The following is a 17,432-nucleotide window of genomic DNA, read 5'->3' on the forward strand; positions in this document are numbered from 1 at the left end:
AGGTAACAGTGGGCAAATCAGCTTTCCTTAGAAACATTTGAATTCTGTTACAATAATCTGGGTTTCACCTGATATCCTCCACCCTTTGTGAGAAGTGGCCTTTCCCAACTGCTTTTCCTCTCACAACACCTTGGTAATTTTTAGATGCTGACAGATTGTCAGCCTAGCAACCTCTATCAGCTTAAGCTTTCCACTACTTCTGGGTTTTGCACTGGATGGTGCAACATTCATTCAGGATCATGAACATTCATTTCAGTTGTGACCGGCATCCTGTCACCTGTTGTTTTAGTGTACTTTTCCCCTCATCTTAAAGACTGAACAACATGGTACGGATTATTGTCACAACCCATAAATACTACATACACAAAAGAAACTGGTTATTTTGAATGAAACCCTAAGAAATCATCAGCTTTCCTTCTTAACATTTTCCCATAATGCATTGTTCTAGCCATCAGTTCACACAATGCATGTGTTGTTTTTCTTCTGTGTAAAGGACAGGCTGCCACAGGTCTCCCAGGGGGAAGAAGTCAAATGACAGCTGTCACTGTTAGTGCAGATGCCAGATTTCAGTTCCAGTGACCTCTCAAACCTCAAATGCTGCTACTAACCTTAGCTTGTTAATGAAATCATATTGAGCTTGCAACTATTATAACTACATCTAAAGAAGGGAAATGTATATTCGATCCATTAGAAATGATAACTGAGGAACCAAGTAAGAAATCTGCTTCCATACATTCTTTAGTTATTATAGACACCTTGTAAAATCAAAATTTAAAACATCATAGCAATGCATTTGTAAATGCAAGACTGGAAACAGTTTCATTACTTGTAATAGGAGGCAGACAACAGAACTGTTTGTCTAGGAAAAAAGCTCTAGAGACAAATAATCAATACATGACATCACTTAATTGACAGCAGGTACCTTTTGCTGAGGAACGACCTATTGACTTTTATCTTGGCTTCTGCAAAGTGAGTGCAATTTTTCACTGGTATCAAAGTAAATCATGACTTCTATGACTCAGCAGATGGGTGGTTGAGACTTCAAGAAAGTGTGAACTCCCCATGCTCCAGGGCTCGTCTGCCTCCAGGATGTGCACGCTGCCAGTGATAAGACTAGCAAGGCAGGGCTATGTACTGCACAGCTATGTACAGAAGAGGCCTTATTACACTCTTTCAAGCATGTTATTCCTAGAGAAAAAAAATGCACTTTTCTGGCATCTCTGACACAAAAATTTAAATTACCACTGGTTTCTGTGTGGCAATTTTAATTCAAATTTATTAACTCGACATCAAGCTGCAGAAGACAGTGGTTTTCTATTTCAACATTTGTAGCTTGTAAATAGTACACAGAAGCTGTGCAAATTGCACAAAAAAACTGCTTTCTTCTAGAAAAATTAACATCTGCCTTGCCCTAGGTGTAGAGGTTACCATATAAGACAAGACTAACTGAAGGGGGGGGGGGGGGGGAGTGTTCAGATTATATTCCATTTACATGACATTAGGTATATTGCACAGTGCTAAAATGCCACAAGATGAGGCTTCCTAAAGGAAATAGCTAGGTGGTGAGTTCATACTGGGAGTAAAACAGAGTAGGCTATCAATCACAGCATTATTCCACCCATGTTTAAAGGTTTGTAGATCTTTTCTCTGATATTGCCATACAGAAAGCATTATCCATTAGCCCCATACAGACACTGTATTGTCATAAATAATATAAACAGATTTAAAAGTACAACTCAATACGAGTAGCTAATCGCAATTAGAGCTGCACCCATGAACAAAATATACTGTAGCATTATAGCCTTCAAGATCTTATTCCCTGAAATAAAAATGACTGGAGTCCCACACAAAAGAAAAACAAAGTTCATAAAAAAAAAAAAAAAAGAAGTATGTGTATGTCAGTGGCACCTATAAAGTATTTTTCCTTCCTCTTGTTAGGTTCATGTAAGACAACCACCAGGAAGAGATTTAGCAAATCAAAAGAATTCAGTCACAAATAAACTACCATTGCTTTTCAAGTAAATCTACAAATGCTTTTTGATTCTAATTCCCAATATCAATTTATTCATTTAAACCTATATTGGCAACAAAACTCACTAAAACAGCAGGGACCAGACACAGTGAGAACTTTGCAACACTGATTCCCCCCCCCCAATATGGTTATAATGAGTCCAATTATTGTACTACTTGTAAGTGACCATTCCACTATAACTTTAATCAGCAAACATTAAAAAAAACTAAACAATACAACATATATTCAGAAATTATGGTCCATGAGTAAGTTACATGATTAAGTTACAGAAGCATTCATTCTGAATTGTTACAACCATTCAAACCTTTGTTACTGCATGACACAAAAGAGCTGAAAGTTTTGAAAAATAAATTTTCATTTACAGGTTGTTATTGTAGTGACACCATGAAATCAGACAATATGATCGCCCAAGCACTGGTGTTTTTTCTTCCTAATTTACTTAAACAAGAAGTACATCTTACAATAGCAACATCCATAAAAGATCAATTTATTAACAATCACTCTTTTGGTACAGCATACATAAGCAAATAAACAAAAAACCAACAAAAGGCAATAAATTAAAATGTTCAGACTGATGCCTATTTATTTCTTGTTCCTAGGAATACATAACATCTACAATTTATTAAAGACAAGCTACTGTATATAAATACATCACCAGCATGCACAATATTGAATCATTGAGAATATCTGAGAAGTTATTGTCTTACACTGAAGAAACAGTATAATAGGCAAGTGCATTTCATTAAAAAAAATTAACACAAAAGTACGTCACAAACTTCAAAGCTGCTTAGTCCTCTTATGTCTCTGCCTTCTATTGTACCTTGAACTTCAATAAAGTTTGGGGTTCCAGTAGACTGTAGGGCTTAGAAATTTAGATTTCTACTGATATTGGTTCCTGAACAAAACAACTCATTTACTTTAAAAATTTCTTTATATTTTTAAAGGGACTTTCCATACACATAGTTAACTACTGCAACTGAGCCAGAATGATCTGATTGATTACACATTTAACATTCCCCACATGTACATACCCTGCATGCCAGTTTGAACCGTTTATGAGTTTACTTCAGACTGCTACAAGTTTCCTTTGAGAGGACTTAAGCGCTGCATTCTCTCTGGACGTACCACATTGGAACCATATATATCCTACTAAACTGAAACCACTGAGAAACTTGTTTTGGGAGGCTATCCCATTTAGGCTTCCGTCCCTCGCACTACTCATTAAAATGGTCTTACTGCACTCCAAACAATACACAAGCAGCTCCACACTGTTTGTATGACACAAACAGTCCCTAGGCTAGCATGAGGCTGGCAGCACAGCTCACGAGCAGCTGCTCCCAACTCACTGGCCTTGTCCTCTAAGTGGTTTTGGCAAATGTTGAAGAGGCAATAAAGAAGGAGGTGGTGCTCATTTAATTCTATTATCTGATTTTACCTCCCCATCTTTTTTATTTGTATTCTTTAAACTTGTGGAAAAATAAAGAACAGCTGCTGCAGTGGGAACATTGGCAAAAGCTGCTGCCAAAGTCCACCGGCCCCCTTTTCACGTTGCATAAGCCACTTCCATTTAGTTGTTGCCTTCCCCTGCCTCGTCATCTTGCTGGTCGCTTGTCCACAGCGTCAGGTTGTCTCGGAGCAGTTGCATGATGAGCGTTGAGTCCTTGTAGGAATCCTCATTGAGGGTGTCTAACTCAGCTATGGCGTCATCAAAGGCGGTCTTGGCCAGGTGGCATGCCTGTTCCGGCGCGTTCTGGATCTCATAGTAAAAAACTGAGTAGTTGAGGGCCAGGCCCAGGCGAATGGGATGGGTGGGCTGCATGTGCTCCTTGCTGATCTCATGTGCCTCACTGTAGGCCTTTTCAGAGGACTCCACCACAGCGGCCCTCTTCTCACCCGTGGCCACTTCTGCCAGGTACCGATAGTAGTCGCCTTTCATCTTCAGGTAGAAGACCTTGCTCTCATGCTGCGTGTCACTGCAATTCTTGATGAGGAAGTTATCCAGCAGGTTGAGAACATCCTGACACACAGCCTCAAGCTCCTTCTCGATCTTCTCGCGGTAGGCCCTCACCATTTCAACCTTCTTCTCATTGCCGTCTGCGGAGGTCTTCTGCTCAATGCTGGAAATGACACGCCACGATGAGCGGCGGGCCCCAACCACGTTCTTATAGGCCACAGACAGTAGGTTCCGCTCCTCGTTGGACAGCGCTTCATTCAGCTCCGTAACCTGGTTGGAGAGGCAAAGAAGATGGGAAGAAAGGAGAAAACTAATTTCAAAAGAAAATTCAATTTTTGTCTTGCTGAACATATGAACATTTAAAACTAATAATTCTGCCTAAAAATAAGGTCACTTTCATTGCAGTTAAACTACAGTACATGAAACCATCAGAACAGTACTGTACATGGTACAAAAGGCTAAACAGGATTGAATAAGACTTCAATGATTCATTTCAGAATCTAAAATTCATCTGTGCGTAACTACATCTTGGGTGATAGCATACTGGAATGACTGGTAATTCCAGTGCTTCACAATATTTTTAAATGTTTTCCATAAGCTAAAGAAATGGCAATTATTTCAATAGTAGAAGAGAGTACTTGCATTAAATTTTTAGTGATATTAAAAAAAAAAAAACGCAGATATGGCAAAGGAAGTGTCGTAGATGTTGCTCAATCACATCTGCATCCAAGTCTCTTTCTGCTAATGTAATGCACACACTATTTTCTATGAGATGTATGTCGGTTTCGAGAAAAGCGTCTGATAAATGAATACATGCAAATGTAATCCTCCAAAATGGCATGTTAATTTTATTGCCTTTTGTCATATTATATTGCATTTTGTTAAAATAAAGCATATTATTTACACATAAGATTACTGACATTTCAAAATGAGTTTAAAAAAAAAAAAAAAAACTGTTAAAGATGTCTGATGGCTTGAAATGTCCCGTCAATTGAATTATGTGCAACTATGGTTGCAGCAGGAGGATAAGCCTTTAACTATAGAGCACCTAAACTCCAGAATAGTCTAGCAGTTTTTGTGAAAAATGCCCCATCTGTCTCAGCCTTTAAATCCAGACTTTCATGTTCAATCAGGTATATCACAAAGTACTGTAATTCCAGTTGGCTGTGTTTTTCTCCCCTGTCTGTGTTAACCTGTCTAAGCCCTTTCAGTCATCATTTACTAAAAACTTTTGTTGAGCAATATTTCCCTATAAGACAAGATCTGAGGAGGGTGGCCGGCTAGCCGTCCTACCAGCACATAATGCTGACTGAAGCAGATGACCACCTGCAATGGTGGACGTGACATACCTTTGTGAACACAGGTTAACACTCAGCTACAATGTTATTGTAAATTGACTTAAGTCTTTAATCTAGAATGCCCAGGAGGGGTGGGCAGCCACTGGCCCTTGGACCCCCCTGAGATTTTTCTTCTCCATTGACTTTCAGTTGGGAGTTTGCTTCTTTCCTCTATGGCCAGTAGGCATACTTAAAGCTTTAATAACTGCATGGATAATGTATTACCCTAATACATAGTCAACTGTCTTATTTGTTTTTATGCCTTTCTTCAGCACTCTGTCACCGTGTGAGGAGAGCGCTCTATAAAATTACTTTGAACTGAACTATGGTCAACTGCGCACCTGAAGAATTAAAATTTTCTTATTGTTCTATAGTATTGACTTGCACATCTACAGATAGAATCACCCACACCTTCAATTTTAAAACTTTTAATTTTTGCCTGAGAAGTGTTTACAAATGCCATGTTCAGTAATATTGTCTACCAGTTTCTTATTCTTCAAAACCTTTGAACAGTAACCCAGCCTGCTAAACAAATCCATTAAATTGCTATCCATTTTAAGGCAACAGAAACACTGAAAATCATTACTTCTCCACCAGCCTAGTTTAGGTCTAACACAGCTTATGGCATGAGCAAGAAGCCAGTGGTTGCCTGTCAGCTGAGATTTCCACAGTAAATTTCTTATTGAGCACACCATGAATTTCCCATGACTACTGCAGTGAGGGTAGCACTGCAGGCAAGAACAGCAGATTTGGGAATCCTTCACAGCACCTCTAGTAGCAGTGAAAGCCATGATTGTGTCCAGGTTGTGTGTCTGAGTGATGCATTTCACTTCAAGTCCTGAATGAAATTTGGGTTTCCTGGGCACAATGGCCAGGTCCTCAGCAAACTTCTGCTCCACTGCTTTGACTGGTCTAACCAGTGGGCCATGGCACTCAAATAAGTAATTAGTTCACAAAATCAGTTATCACGCTAATTGTGAAAGTAAGCTTAAAGCGAACAGCAATAAACTTTCCTATCAACCCATCTGATCACAGACAGAAGTCACAGAACCCCCAAAAGTCACCTTCAAACTACACAACTTTTAACCATTTGGCTTTTCCACAAGCTGGTGTTGTTAAGGAAATGCACACAATGAAAAGGTAGCAGGTTTAAGTGGCAGTAAGAGGACTTTGTAGTTTCCAGAGCTAGGTTCCTTGAGCATAGCCTATGACGAGCTGTAGTATGTTCCATATGCACTGTGAAATTGGTAGGCAAATATGCTGACCTAGAATTACAGCACACTCAGAATGAACTCATTGCCAACATTTTTTTTTCCAAAAAAAGTTTGTTATTCAACAACTGACAAAAAAAAAAAAAAGCCTAACTGAAGATCTTTTTGCAAAGCTGGCTGGAAAACATCAAAAATTTTAAATATTAAAAACAACAATGACCAGTAATGACTGTGAATATTATTTTATTGTATAAGGAATAAACACTGACAAAGACCCACTGTTCCAACGTGTCAGTGACACACATGGCAAAGAAGAATCCAGATCATGGTACATAATTTAAGCAATTTGATTCAAATATTGAACAACTTGTCCCTCGCACAACGTCTTAACCTCAACTTTAAACAATCCAAGGTGGACCAAAATACTAAATTTTATCCTGGGGTAAAAAGTTTCTGGTTGAAAACAATAGAACATATCTTACAGCGCAACAAACAAGTAACACCAAGCATTACTGCTCCAAATACTGCAGCTGTGACTTCCACTTACGAATTTCCAAATGGCATTGATGCATCTCAGTCCATGAGAAAGACAGTGATGAGACCTTAACATTTCAAATCTGAGATCTGAAGGTCTAACTACTGCAAGTTATGCAAATTACATACATTCAAGATACACAGAACAAGATGTTACACCCTGTGCATATAACATATGACAGTGGCTGAACACAAGGATCCAGCTCAACCAAACTCACCGCGATGCCACAGAGAACATCCAGCATTTCCAAAATATGGCATCATATCTCTATGATTTGAGAACCAAGAAGCTTAACTTGCTTCCCTAACCAACACAACTACAAGGTACCAACATGAGTTGACTGGCTGCTTTCACCTTATCCTAACATAACTATTAATAACTGCAACATGTATTATGAAAACAGATTAACATGAGGACATGAAACACTTTCAGGAGTAAGACATAGGAAACTCAAACACTCATCATTCACAAAGGCAAGGAACAAGGAAGAGGCTGCAGGAATCAGGTGAGAAGCTGATGAGAAGAGGTGGGGATGGAAAAATTAAGCCAAATGAGCTAATCAATCATCCTTTCTAAGGCACAGCTGCTGCATGGAGCCCAGCGTTACCCAATTGTGATGAGCTCCCAGGTGTTTGTGAAGATAGTGAGACTGTGTGTGTGTGCAAGCATGCACATGCGGAACCACCCAGCCCAGAATCTATCCAGAACATTGGTCTCAGACTTGATTCCTTGGGACCTGTTAGCAGATGTTTTTTGGCCCCTTAACCCTATTAAAACCAATTGGCTTTTGACATTTAAAGAATAAACAGCTTGACAACTGCAGTTATTTTGCTGTGTTTTGGAAAAGCTATAACTCAGCACTCTGGACTATGTCAGGTGAACAGGTCAACCAACAGACAAACCACACACACACGTCTGAAGTAGCTTGTCCTGACTGGGGTCATGGCAGACCAGAACCTAACCCAGCAACACAGGGCGTAAGGCTGGAGGGGGGAGGGGACACACCCAGGAAAGGATGCCAGTCCATCATAAGGCACCCCAAGTGGGACTTGAACCCCAGGCCTGCCAGAGAGTAGGACCCAGTCAAGCCTGCTGCACCACCATGCCCCCTACCACAGACAAACCAACTGTAAAGAATTTACATGTAACTGATTTGATTTTGGTCAACAAAACAGATTTAGAAGAACACTTCTATCAGCTGTTGTCTACAAGTTCATTTCCATTTATGCTGTTTATATTAATACTGTCATCATAATTACAGGCATTCCATAATATGGTTTATAGTGTTTAGTTCTGTGTCATGTGTAATAAAACATGTAACAAGTTTTATGTCAGTACAAAACCATTACAAGTAATTAATAACAGTGTGAGATCGAATGTCATTGAGTAAGACACCACAGAATCTACAAAAGTGAAAAAAAATCTAGTTAGAAGTAGCAGAAGCAGTAGAATGCCTCACTCGTCTTCCCTCACGACATTTTCTGAGAAGTAAATTTAATTAAAACAGATGACGGTGCCATCTAAGTTTTATTCAAGTTATTCTGTATTTAGCTGATGCCTTAGTCCACGGTTTCGATATCAGGTTTGAATAAAAGTGCAATACAAATATGCCTGCAAGGTTACGGAATTTAAAAACTTCATGCCCCATGATGCTCAGGACTGGTTCTGGATCTCTAGAAGCAAACTAATTACGCAAAGAAATTAAGTACTGAATTATTTCAGCACAGAGTGCTGTTGTCTCACAGCCCCCATGCAGTCCAAGAGAATGTGGGTTTGAATCCAGCTCAGTGTATGAAGCTTGCATGTTCTCCATCTTTGAACGAGTTCCCTCCTGGTGCTCCAATTTCCTCCCACCATCCAAAGATGTGTGTATGAAGTAAACTGGTGACTAAGTTACCCACTGTGTGTGTTCCTCTGGTCTGTAAATGAGCAATTGACTCTAGATACTGTTAGTCACATTAGGTGAAGAGGTATACATAAGGTTCACTGGAAGTTGCTTTGGAGAAAAGCATCTGCTAAATAAAAGCATACAAATAACAGAAGATGCTCCCCAAATCAAATAATAGCCATCATCACAAGATTAGTGTTAGTTAAAACCATCATAAAAAATATGAAAATTCATATGCATTCTAAAATTCATGCTGGCAAAGATGACAAATATGTAAAAACACTAAAGAATTCCATGTAGTTAGTCTTTATGTCACTGCATTTCTTGTATTTTTGTACCCTCAATTCATTACATTTGTGTTATAATTATTGATCATTTATTAAAACTGAAGCATCATGGATGGTATGCCATCTTCTCATCTGCAAGAATATGCCAAAAAGAGCAGATCAATTCACAGAAACTGCCATCACTGCTATTGTTCATCTGTCATAAGTATATTAATGTGAAGATGATGTGACAGTTAAGGTAAAACATTAAACCTGTGCAAATGCCAAAAGTCAAAAGGCAGCTCTTTTCACAGTGACTGGTGTTCCACATCATTTTCTAGGAGTAGAAACTGATGACATATTTAGTCATACAAGAGGGAACAGCAAAGGCAGTGGTCACAGCACTTTATTAAGCTTTATCCAAGGTGAATTAGTTTTAGAGAAGCAGTTTTGCAATATTTGTCCATTTTTACAACTGGGTATTCTTACTGTATCAATGCTGAATCAGGACTTTGATGGAATGTAGCACAACAGGAGTAGGATTCGAACCCTGAACCCTAAGATTGAGGTATTCGCTGCAAAACACTACAGTATGAAAACTCGGTGCCTTTAGTGGTACCTACGGCAGTGTTGGACATCGCACTGCCCTCACTCGCTTACACGGCGCCGTGAGGCGGTTGCCATGACTGCAGCTTCACGTGACTGCGCGCGAAAGAGCGAGGCGGACACACCCATCCTTGTGAGCCCCGCGGTGACCCCACCGGTGAAACTCATCCTCTCAAACTCATTTCTTCACCTATCCATGGACTCATTTATGATTTTAATCTGACAAGAAAAATTCGGAGACTGCGGTTGTGCTGCTATTGCAAAGCCTAGCGCATCACAGACCATCAGGTCAATGTACGGTCAATTTAAGATCCTTACGTTTGCAACCATAATATCAACACATTAAAATGTATATTATTAATGAAAGGCTAAATTCGATATGGAGGTTAAGACATGGGCCTCCGCGAGCGGCTCACACACACCGTCCCGTCCGTGTTATGACAAGGCATTTTCTGTTGTCAAAGCCATCCATGTACAACTACTGCGCGTGTATGTGTAAACCGAAGGATCAAACACAGCGCGACTTAAAGTTAATGCTGTATTATTTTATTTCGAAAGAACCGGCATTTCTATACTCTTTCATTTACCTCGCGGAATTTTCAACCACACCTAACACATAGCGACGACAGACAGATGATCTCTTCACATGAAGACCTGGTTACATAAGCCTCCGAAAAAAAATCTTGTCGGAACTGCCACCCCCCATGTACCGTCTCCAGCCAGGTCTTGAATGACTGGATGAAAACCCTCCGATACGTATTTGTTCCAATGTCACTGGCGCACTCCCAACACTGCCAGTATGGTTGGGGGCTACAGAACCAGGCCTCCGGATCAGCAAGAGACACCGCCGCTGTGCGAATGACTTTCATTTCAGCTGAACGTTAAAATAATTCCACATCGGAGGGAAATGTGCAGGAGGCTCCGTCGAGCTGCGACAACAGCAGGAGCTCGCAGCCCTTCTATGACACATCATTAAATAAATAAATATATTAATATACATACATATATATTTCCCAAACAACCGACAAACGTTTGAGTGGAAGCGTAGATATTACACAGCGTTGAGCGGTGCGGTCATGTGAGAGATTGTCCAGCGCGCCACAACCGCCCCCCCTCCGGAGGTGTGAATGTGAATATGGAATTAGACAGCCTACTGTCTTTTACACACACACGCGCGCGCTTACATGTCCTGCTTGAAAAGTACACAGGTCAGGATACACATTCCCCTGCATCTTCACCCTCAAGTACTGAATAACCGGAGACAGCAAACCAAATGTGTGGGGGTCGTTTTCATTCAAATATAGTCGACAACTCTGCTGAGAATAATAATTAAAAAAGCTACGAATCTTAATAAGTTATGGTTCTTGAGTTAAAGGGAAGATAAAGGCTTCCAGGCTGGGAACAGAGTGATCTTGCCCTCGGTAATGATGTGTTAAAGGGCGAGTTACTTTGAAAGGCGAAAGGCACCGCCCCGAAAATCACTGTCTGCATTCGACACCTCTCCCCTTAAAACGCCCTTCTGTGGATTTCTGATGATAAAAGAATATCTCAGTGTTCATATTTTAACCATACTCATACAGTGCGAGCCCAATGATATGCGGTGACTAAGCAACGGCAAACACATTTTAAATTATAGACATGATTTAGTACACTGAGGGGGGAGGGGGACCCACGACATGCGGCACATTTGATTTGAGACACTTCTGCCACACTGCACAATTTTGTAACATTTCATCTCATTCCATAATTTTTGTAACCGTAAATCTGTTAGTAAACAGTAATGACTGCCATCTCAATCTCACTACTACTAACTAATCAGAACATTACAGAACAATAAAAATAATGATTGTTCAATAGGCTATAGTTTTATTGCAAAAATTAATTAATGTCAAGGAATGTTGGCGCGTAATGGTAATGACAGATTTGAATTACGATTTTGATAAGAAGGACGGAACTTACCGATTTCATGGCAGCTGCCATATCATCATAACGTTCAGCCTGCTCAGCCAGCCTGGCTTTCTGCACCAGCTGCTCGCGGTCTACCATTTTGTCTGTCTTTGGTAGGCGCGTCCTTCTCGATTTTTGCACTAAATTTTAAAATACAACTCGCTCGCGACGCAGTGGTATGCCACGCGATGTGATCCTCTCACTGCAGCTGCTCCCTGCCGTCTGCGCATGCCGACGGGGCCCCCCTCCTTCCCTGCGATTTCCACAGACTGCGTCATCCTTCTAAAAAGGCGTGTGCTTGGACTGTGATGTAACAAACCTAATACAGTATGGGGGTCAGAACGCTGCGAGTGACAGGAGCGAAGCCAATCAGAACATCTGTTTTACATCAGGTGGTTCAAATGGATCCCAGTGCACCATGGGAATTGTAGTTTAAAGTGACAAATTCGCACATCTTTTATTTCCAAAGGAAACGCCCAGACCTGAAAATATAGTAACTGGCCATCAGTATTTCTGTTGCATACCTGGCATTTGGGATGTTTTTACACAATTACACAGCATATAATTAATGAAATTATTGTGCTCAGTAACATCATTCATACTAGGAGAAACCGAAATGTGTTTTCCTTCAGAGAGAACAAATAACCACTATTTTACAAATAATGTACAACACTGTTTTAGCCCCCTTTAGTCATACATTAGGTGCATGTTACACAAACTGCACAGGACTGCATGAACCAAACACAATCCAGTGTCAAATTACAAGTCAGCCCACACACTGCAGGATGCCTGGCCAGGGAAGCACAGAGAATCTGCACTATCCTATAGGGATCCAAGGGAGTGGTCCAGTCTTTTAAAGGCTGCTGATATAAAAGCATGTGGATTTATTGCATTTCTGCAGCATTCCTGTAAAGAATAATTCAGGCTATATCAGTTTATCTCACTGGACCATGCATCTGTTCTCTGGCTATGTAGTAGGTCAGTGCTACTGTAGAAATGCTAGTGTCTAAGGAGCTGAACAGAGGGAGAAAAAAACAAGCTAAAATATGGAGTGTCAATCAGAAGGGATGGAACCAGGAAAACAACAGAAAAAAGTGAAGTCTGAAAACAGTCCAAAAATATGCTGCAGAAAAAATTGCTAGAGATGAATAAAACAGAATTTGGGGAGATGAGATAGGTCAGTGAGCTATCCACAGAGGAAGTCAGCTTTCAGGAGGGAAGATGGTGGAGGAGGTTGGAGTGAAACAGGTTGGGGAAGTGAATACTTATGAAATATCAAAAAATAATTCCTTAATGGAAAAACATAAAATTATTTTGAACAAGGTAATAGTAGTGGACAAATGAACTGATGCTAAAAATGACAAAATTGTAGGCACATTTTTTAAGCCATCTGGTAGGAATACATATTATTACTTGGCTGAAATATGATTAAGAAATATGCATACTACCTTATGCTTTCACACACAATTTATTGTGATAAGCTAGAAACATTTAAATCCCCCCATGATAGAAAAAAAATTAAAATATACAAAATTTTTAGTGCAGAGGCATAAAATAGCATGCGCACTTATAAATGTACTGTTTATTTGTATATTTTTGCACATATAGTTGTTGTGAGAATGAGTAAACTATTTAAAAAAAAATGCATTATTTTAGAAAAGGGGGGGAATGGTGCAGTGGGTTTGGGCAAGGCCCACTGTGTGGTGGCCTGGGGTTCAAGTCCTGCTGGGGGTGCTTTGCACCAGACTGGCATCCTCCGTGGGGTGTGTCTCCTCCCTCTCTGACACTGCGCCCTGTGTTGCCAGGTTTGGTTCGCTGCAACTATGTCAAGTGGTTGTAGACATTGTGTGAATGACATTATTTTATAATTTATTTCACATATAGAAATCTGATTGTGTCAAAATACCATTGGATGGAAATGTTTGTAAATATAAAAATCATAAAGTTGATGACATTTGAATGCCAGTTCTTTTAAAATAATTGCAGACAATGTGAATAAATCAAAGGAATGTACAGGTACTTTTCTGCTTAGTCATTGCACATAAAAACCTTTAAATCAATGTGTCCCAGTTCTCTGGACTGAAGTACAAACTACTTGGGAATATCCACCCCATACAACCAAATGACTGTTTCAGTTCACACAACAAGAGTCAGCACTTGGTTATCTCTCCATGTTTGGTGGATGGATGCCCTTCAGTGCTTTCTTCCTCCATAGCTTTCTGGTCATTTGCAGGTTACATTTCCATGTGCAGGGGGTGCAGTGGTGCAGCGAGTTTGGCTGGGGCTTGCCATGGGTCTGGGATTCAAGTGCTGTTTGGGGTGCCTTGCAGCAGACTGGCATCCCATCCTGGGTGTGTCCCCTTGTGCCCTTTGTTGCCTGGTTAGGCTTGGTTCGCCGCGACCCTGCTTGGGACAGGCAGTTTAAGCCAGTGCATGTGAGTTCCATATGCAGGCCTTCTGATTAGTCACAAGTATAGTCATTAATAAAGAAAGCCAAGACTCTGCAAGACCGCTTTTGGCCAGCCAACCACAAACACTGGCAATGAAACGAGCCCATCCTCTGCATCATCAGTGAAACAACTGCCAAAGTACCAGCCTACTCACTGGGCCAAGCCACACTTCTTTGGAGCAAGGGCACAATTTGGTAAATTTCCCAGAAAGAAATTTTATCACTTTGACAGGAAGAAGTCTGCAATATCTCATCTATCTCTATATGTATTTCCATATAGGAAAGCCAGATGATATTCTTTTACATTGTAAGATACTTGGCTGTTTGAGAGGGACAGAGTCCTGGAGTGGTTGGCTATAAATTACATGAATGCAACATGGGAAATCTTAAAAAATTTACCTATATTTAAATTCTGAAGCACAGACTAATCCCAGAAATTGAGTATAAAAGCAGAAGGAGGAATTGAGACATTGGTTGGAGAGGGCCTCGCACCCCTTTCTAGTATTTACCAGCCACCACAACCTTCAGAAAGCACGCAAGTTAAACCCATGCTAGAGCCGATGGGCCCTGTTCTTCACCAGGTTTCAGTTCACTGTATCACATCGGCTGGGCACTAAGAACATGAAGGCAGATGCCCTTTCGCGTCTATACACCAGCGACTATCCAACCGAAAACCCCAAACTGATCCTGCCCAAGAACTGTGTTGTAGTCCCAGTGTGCTGACACTTTTTCCATGATCTCCTGACCGTGCAGGCGGCCATACCCGGCCCGCCTAATTCACCCGATGGTAAGGAGTACGTGCTGGTAAGATTGTGACCAGCGCTTCTGTTGTGGGCTCATGATTCACCCACAGTAGGACACCCTGGCATCTGCCGGACACTTTTCCTCCTCCTGGGGAGGTTCTGGTAGCCCTCCATGCAAGAAAACATCCAAGAGTACGTGGAGACCTGTGTAACCTGCTCCCAGGACAGGACCCCAACCCAGAGACCCATAGGGTTGCTGGAACCGCTACCGGTGCCCTCATGACCCTGGTCACAAGTGGCGGTAGACTTCTTGGGGGACCTTCCCTCTTTCGATGGTAAGACCACAGTTGTAACCTTAGTTTACCGGTTTTCCAAGGCCTGTCACCTGATCCTCCTGTTGTGGCTGCCCACATCCCTGGAGACGGCGGAGGTGCTGTTCCATCAGGTGGTTCGCCTATTCGGCTTATCTGAGGACATCATGTCAGACCAGGGGCCCCAGTTCACTTTGCAGGTTTGGAAGGTTTTCTGGAATAAGATGGGGGTCTCGGTGAGCCTCACCTACGGTTATTACCCTCAATCCAATGGTCAGGTAGAATGATTGCAGCAGGACATCACTCGGTTCCCCAGCAGTTACTGTCGCCCATAGGCAACATCAGTGGGCCAGGTACCTGACTTGGGCTGAAAACATCCACAACACCCTGACCTACTCTTCCACAAGTATGTCGCCATTCCAATGTGTCTTAGCCCACTCTGTTTCCTTGGTGCCCCAACCTGAGTAATGTACCCGCGGTCAACACCTGATACCAGGTAAGTCGTGGTACATGGCGTGCCATCAGGAGGCACCTACCAATACAATCAGCAAGTGGACCGGCATTGACGCACCCTATAGTCTTCCAGCTGGAGCAGAGATTGTGGCTGTCCGCCCAGAGCCTGAAGTTACATCTCCCATCTAAGAAACTCAGCCTTCGCTTCATCGGGCCCTTTAAGGTCCTCCGCCGGGTCACTCCTTTCTCCTATAAGCTCCAGTTCCCCCTTGCTTATGTGTCCATATCACCTTCCATGTGACCCTGCTCAAGCCCTGTGGGACTTCCATTCTCCAGGCCCCAAGTGACATCGTGCCAACCCCGCCGGTTCAGGTAGACAGGGACCCTGCCTATACTGTCCGGGCGCTTCTGAACTCCCGTCGGCGGTGAGTGGGCCGACAATACTTGGTGGACTGAGAGGGCTATTGGCCAGAAGAGCAATGTTGGGTTGCTGTGCGTGATATTTTAAACCCTGTTCTTATTGCTGATTTCCAAAGGGACCATCCGGGCTGGCCGGCGCCTCACCCCAGGGGGGATCCTCACTCCCAGCAGAGGGTGGCAGGAGCCGCCAATAAGAGAGGGGTTACTGTCACTGTCACCTCCCGACTGTATCCCAACCACGTGCCTGGTGACCGCATGCCTAATGACCACTGCGACCATCCTGTGAATGATCCTGGAGACAGAGTATAAAAGCAGCTGGTCAGACGCACTTGGCCATGAAACCTCAATCTGATAAGACGTACTCCTCAACAACACTCCAAAATGTCTATGACCCTCCTCTCTGAGATTACAAATATAACTCTTATGTTATAGTAATAAACATACCTGCATTTGAGTCCATCAGCCTTGTTTCATGCATTTGCCATTACAGCATTATTTATTTAATATTTATATCACAGGGGGCACAGTGGGTTGGACTGGGTCCTGCTCTCCAGTGGGTTTGGGGTTCAAGTCCTGCTTGGGGTGCCTTGCAGCAGACTGGCATCCTGTCCTGGGTGTGTCCCCTCCCCCTCTGGCCTTATGCCCTGTGTTGCCAAGTAGGCTCCAGTTCCCCATGACCCCATATGCAACAAGCAGTTCAGAAAGTGTGTATTTATGTCACTCATTTACCTTCCTTGAGCTATAAGGGTACTTTTATATTTATTCATTGACATTTTTCTCCAAAGCAACTTACAGTATTAACTTCACAATTATTCACTCATTTACAGAGCTAGGAAATTTTACTGGAGCAGTTTAGGGTAAGTACTTTGCTTAAGGGTACTACAGCCAGAGGTGGGGCTCAAACCTGCAATATCTGGACCCAAAGGCAGTAGCTGTAACCACTACACTACCAGCTATTTAGTTTCTAATTAAAATTTCAGAAGACATAATTTTCTAATGAAAAATACTGCTTTAACTGCTTTGTTACACATACAAATACTATGTTATCTATTATCAGTAAATGTTTGCCCCATGCACAGTTGCAGTGGTCTGGAGTCTATAATGGAAGCATAGAGCAGGGGGTAAAGTAAATCCTGGATGGGATATACATGTGAAACTGCACTGGCTCCTTGTATTATAAACATTTGAGTTTTCAATTAGCGACTGGCCGCTAAATGTGAACTTGGGCCAGCAGCTGAGGTTCCCAGAAAATATTGTATTCACACCCCTAAGCTCAGACA

General features: G+C 41.8%; 1 protein-coding gene across 1 annotated transcript; it reads right to left on the bottom strand.

Moving 5' to 3' along the window:
* Positions 1–1,458: 1,458 nt before the first annotated feature.
* LOC108938343 (14-3-3 protein gamma-1-like) lies at positions 1,459–12,056 on the bottom strand. Its single transcript, XM_018758863.2, has 2 exons — positions 11,789–12,056; positions 1,459–4,256 (listed from the first exon to the last, which is right to left on the bottom strand). The coding sequence occupies exons 1-2, from the start codon at positions 11,873–11,875 to the stop codon at positions 3,600–3,602; spliced, it is 744 nt and encodes a 247-aa protein (XP_018614379.2). The 5' UTR covers positions 11,876–12,056; the 3' UTR covers positions 1,459–3,599.
* Between the last annotated feature and the right edge of the window lie 5,376 nt (positions 12,057–17,432).

This window comes from Scleropages formosus, chromosome 10 (genome assembly GCF_900964775.1).
Source record: "Scleropages formosus chromosome 10, fSclFor1.1, whole genome shotgun sequence".
In the NCBI taxonomy this organism is placed as follows: Eukaryota; Metazoa; Chordata; class Actinopteri; order Osteoglossiformes; family Osteoglossidae; genus Scleropages; species Scleropages formosus.

Bases quoted from the DNA above. Each gene is read 5' to 3' on its own strand.
- LOC108938343 (XM_018758863.2), bottom strand. From the start codon at position 11,875: ATGGTAGACCGCGAGCAGCTGGTGCAGAAAGCCAGGCTGGCTGAGCAG. The intron at 4,257-11,788 runs GTAAGTTCCGTC...CTCTCCAACCAG, and splicing joins TGGCAGCTGCCATGAAATCG to GTTACGGAGCTGAATGAAGC.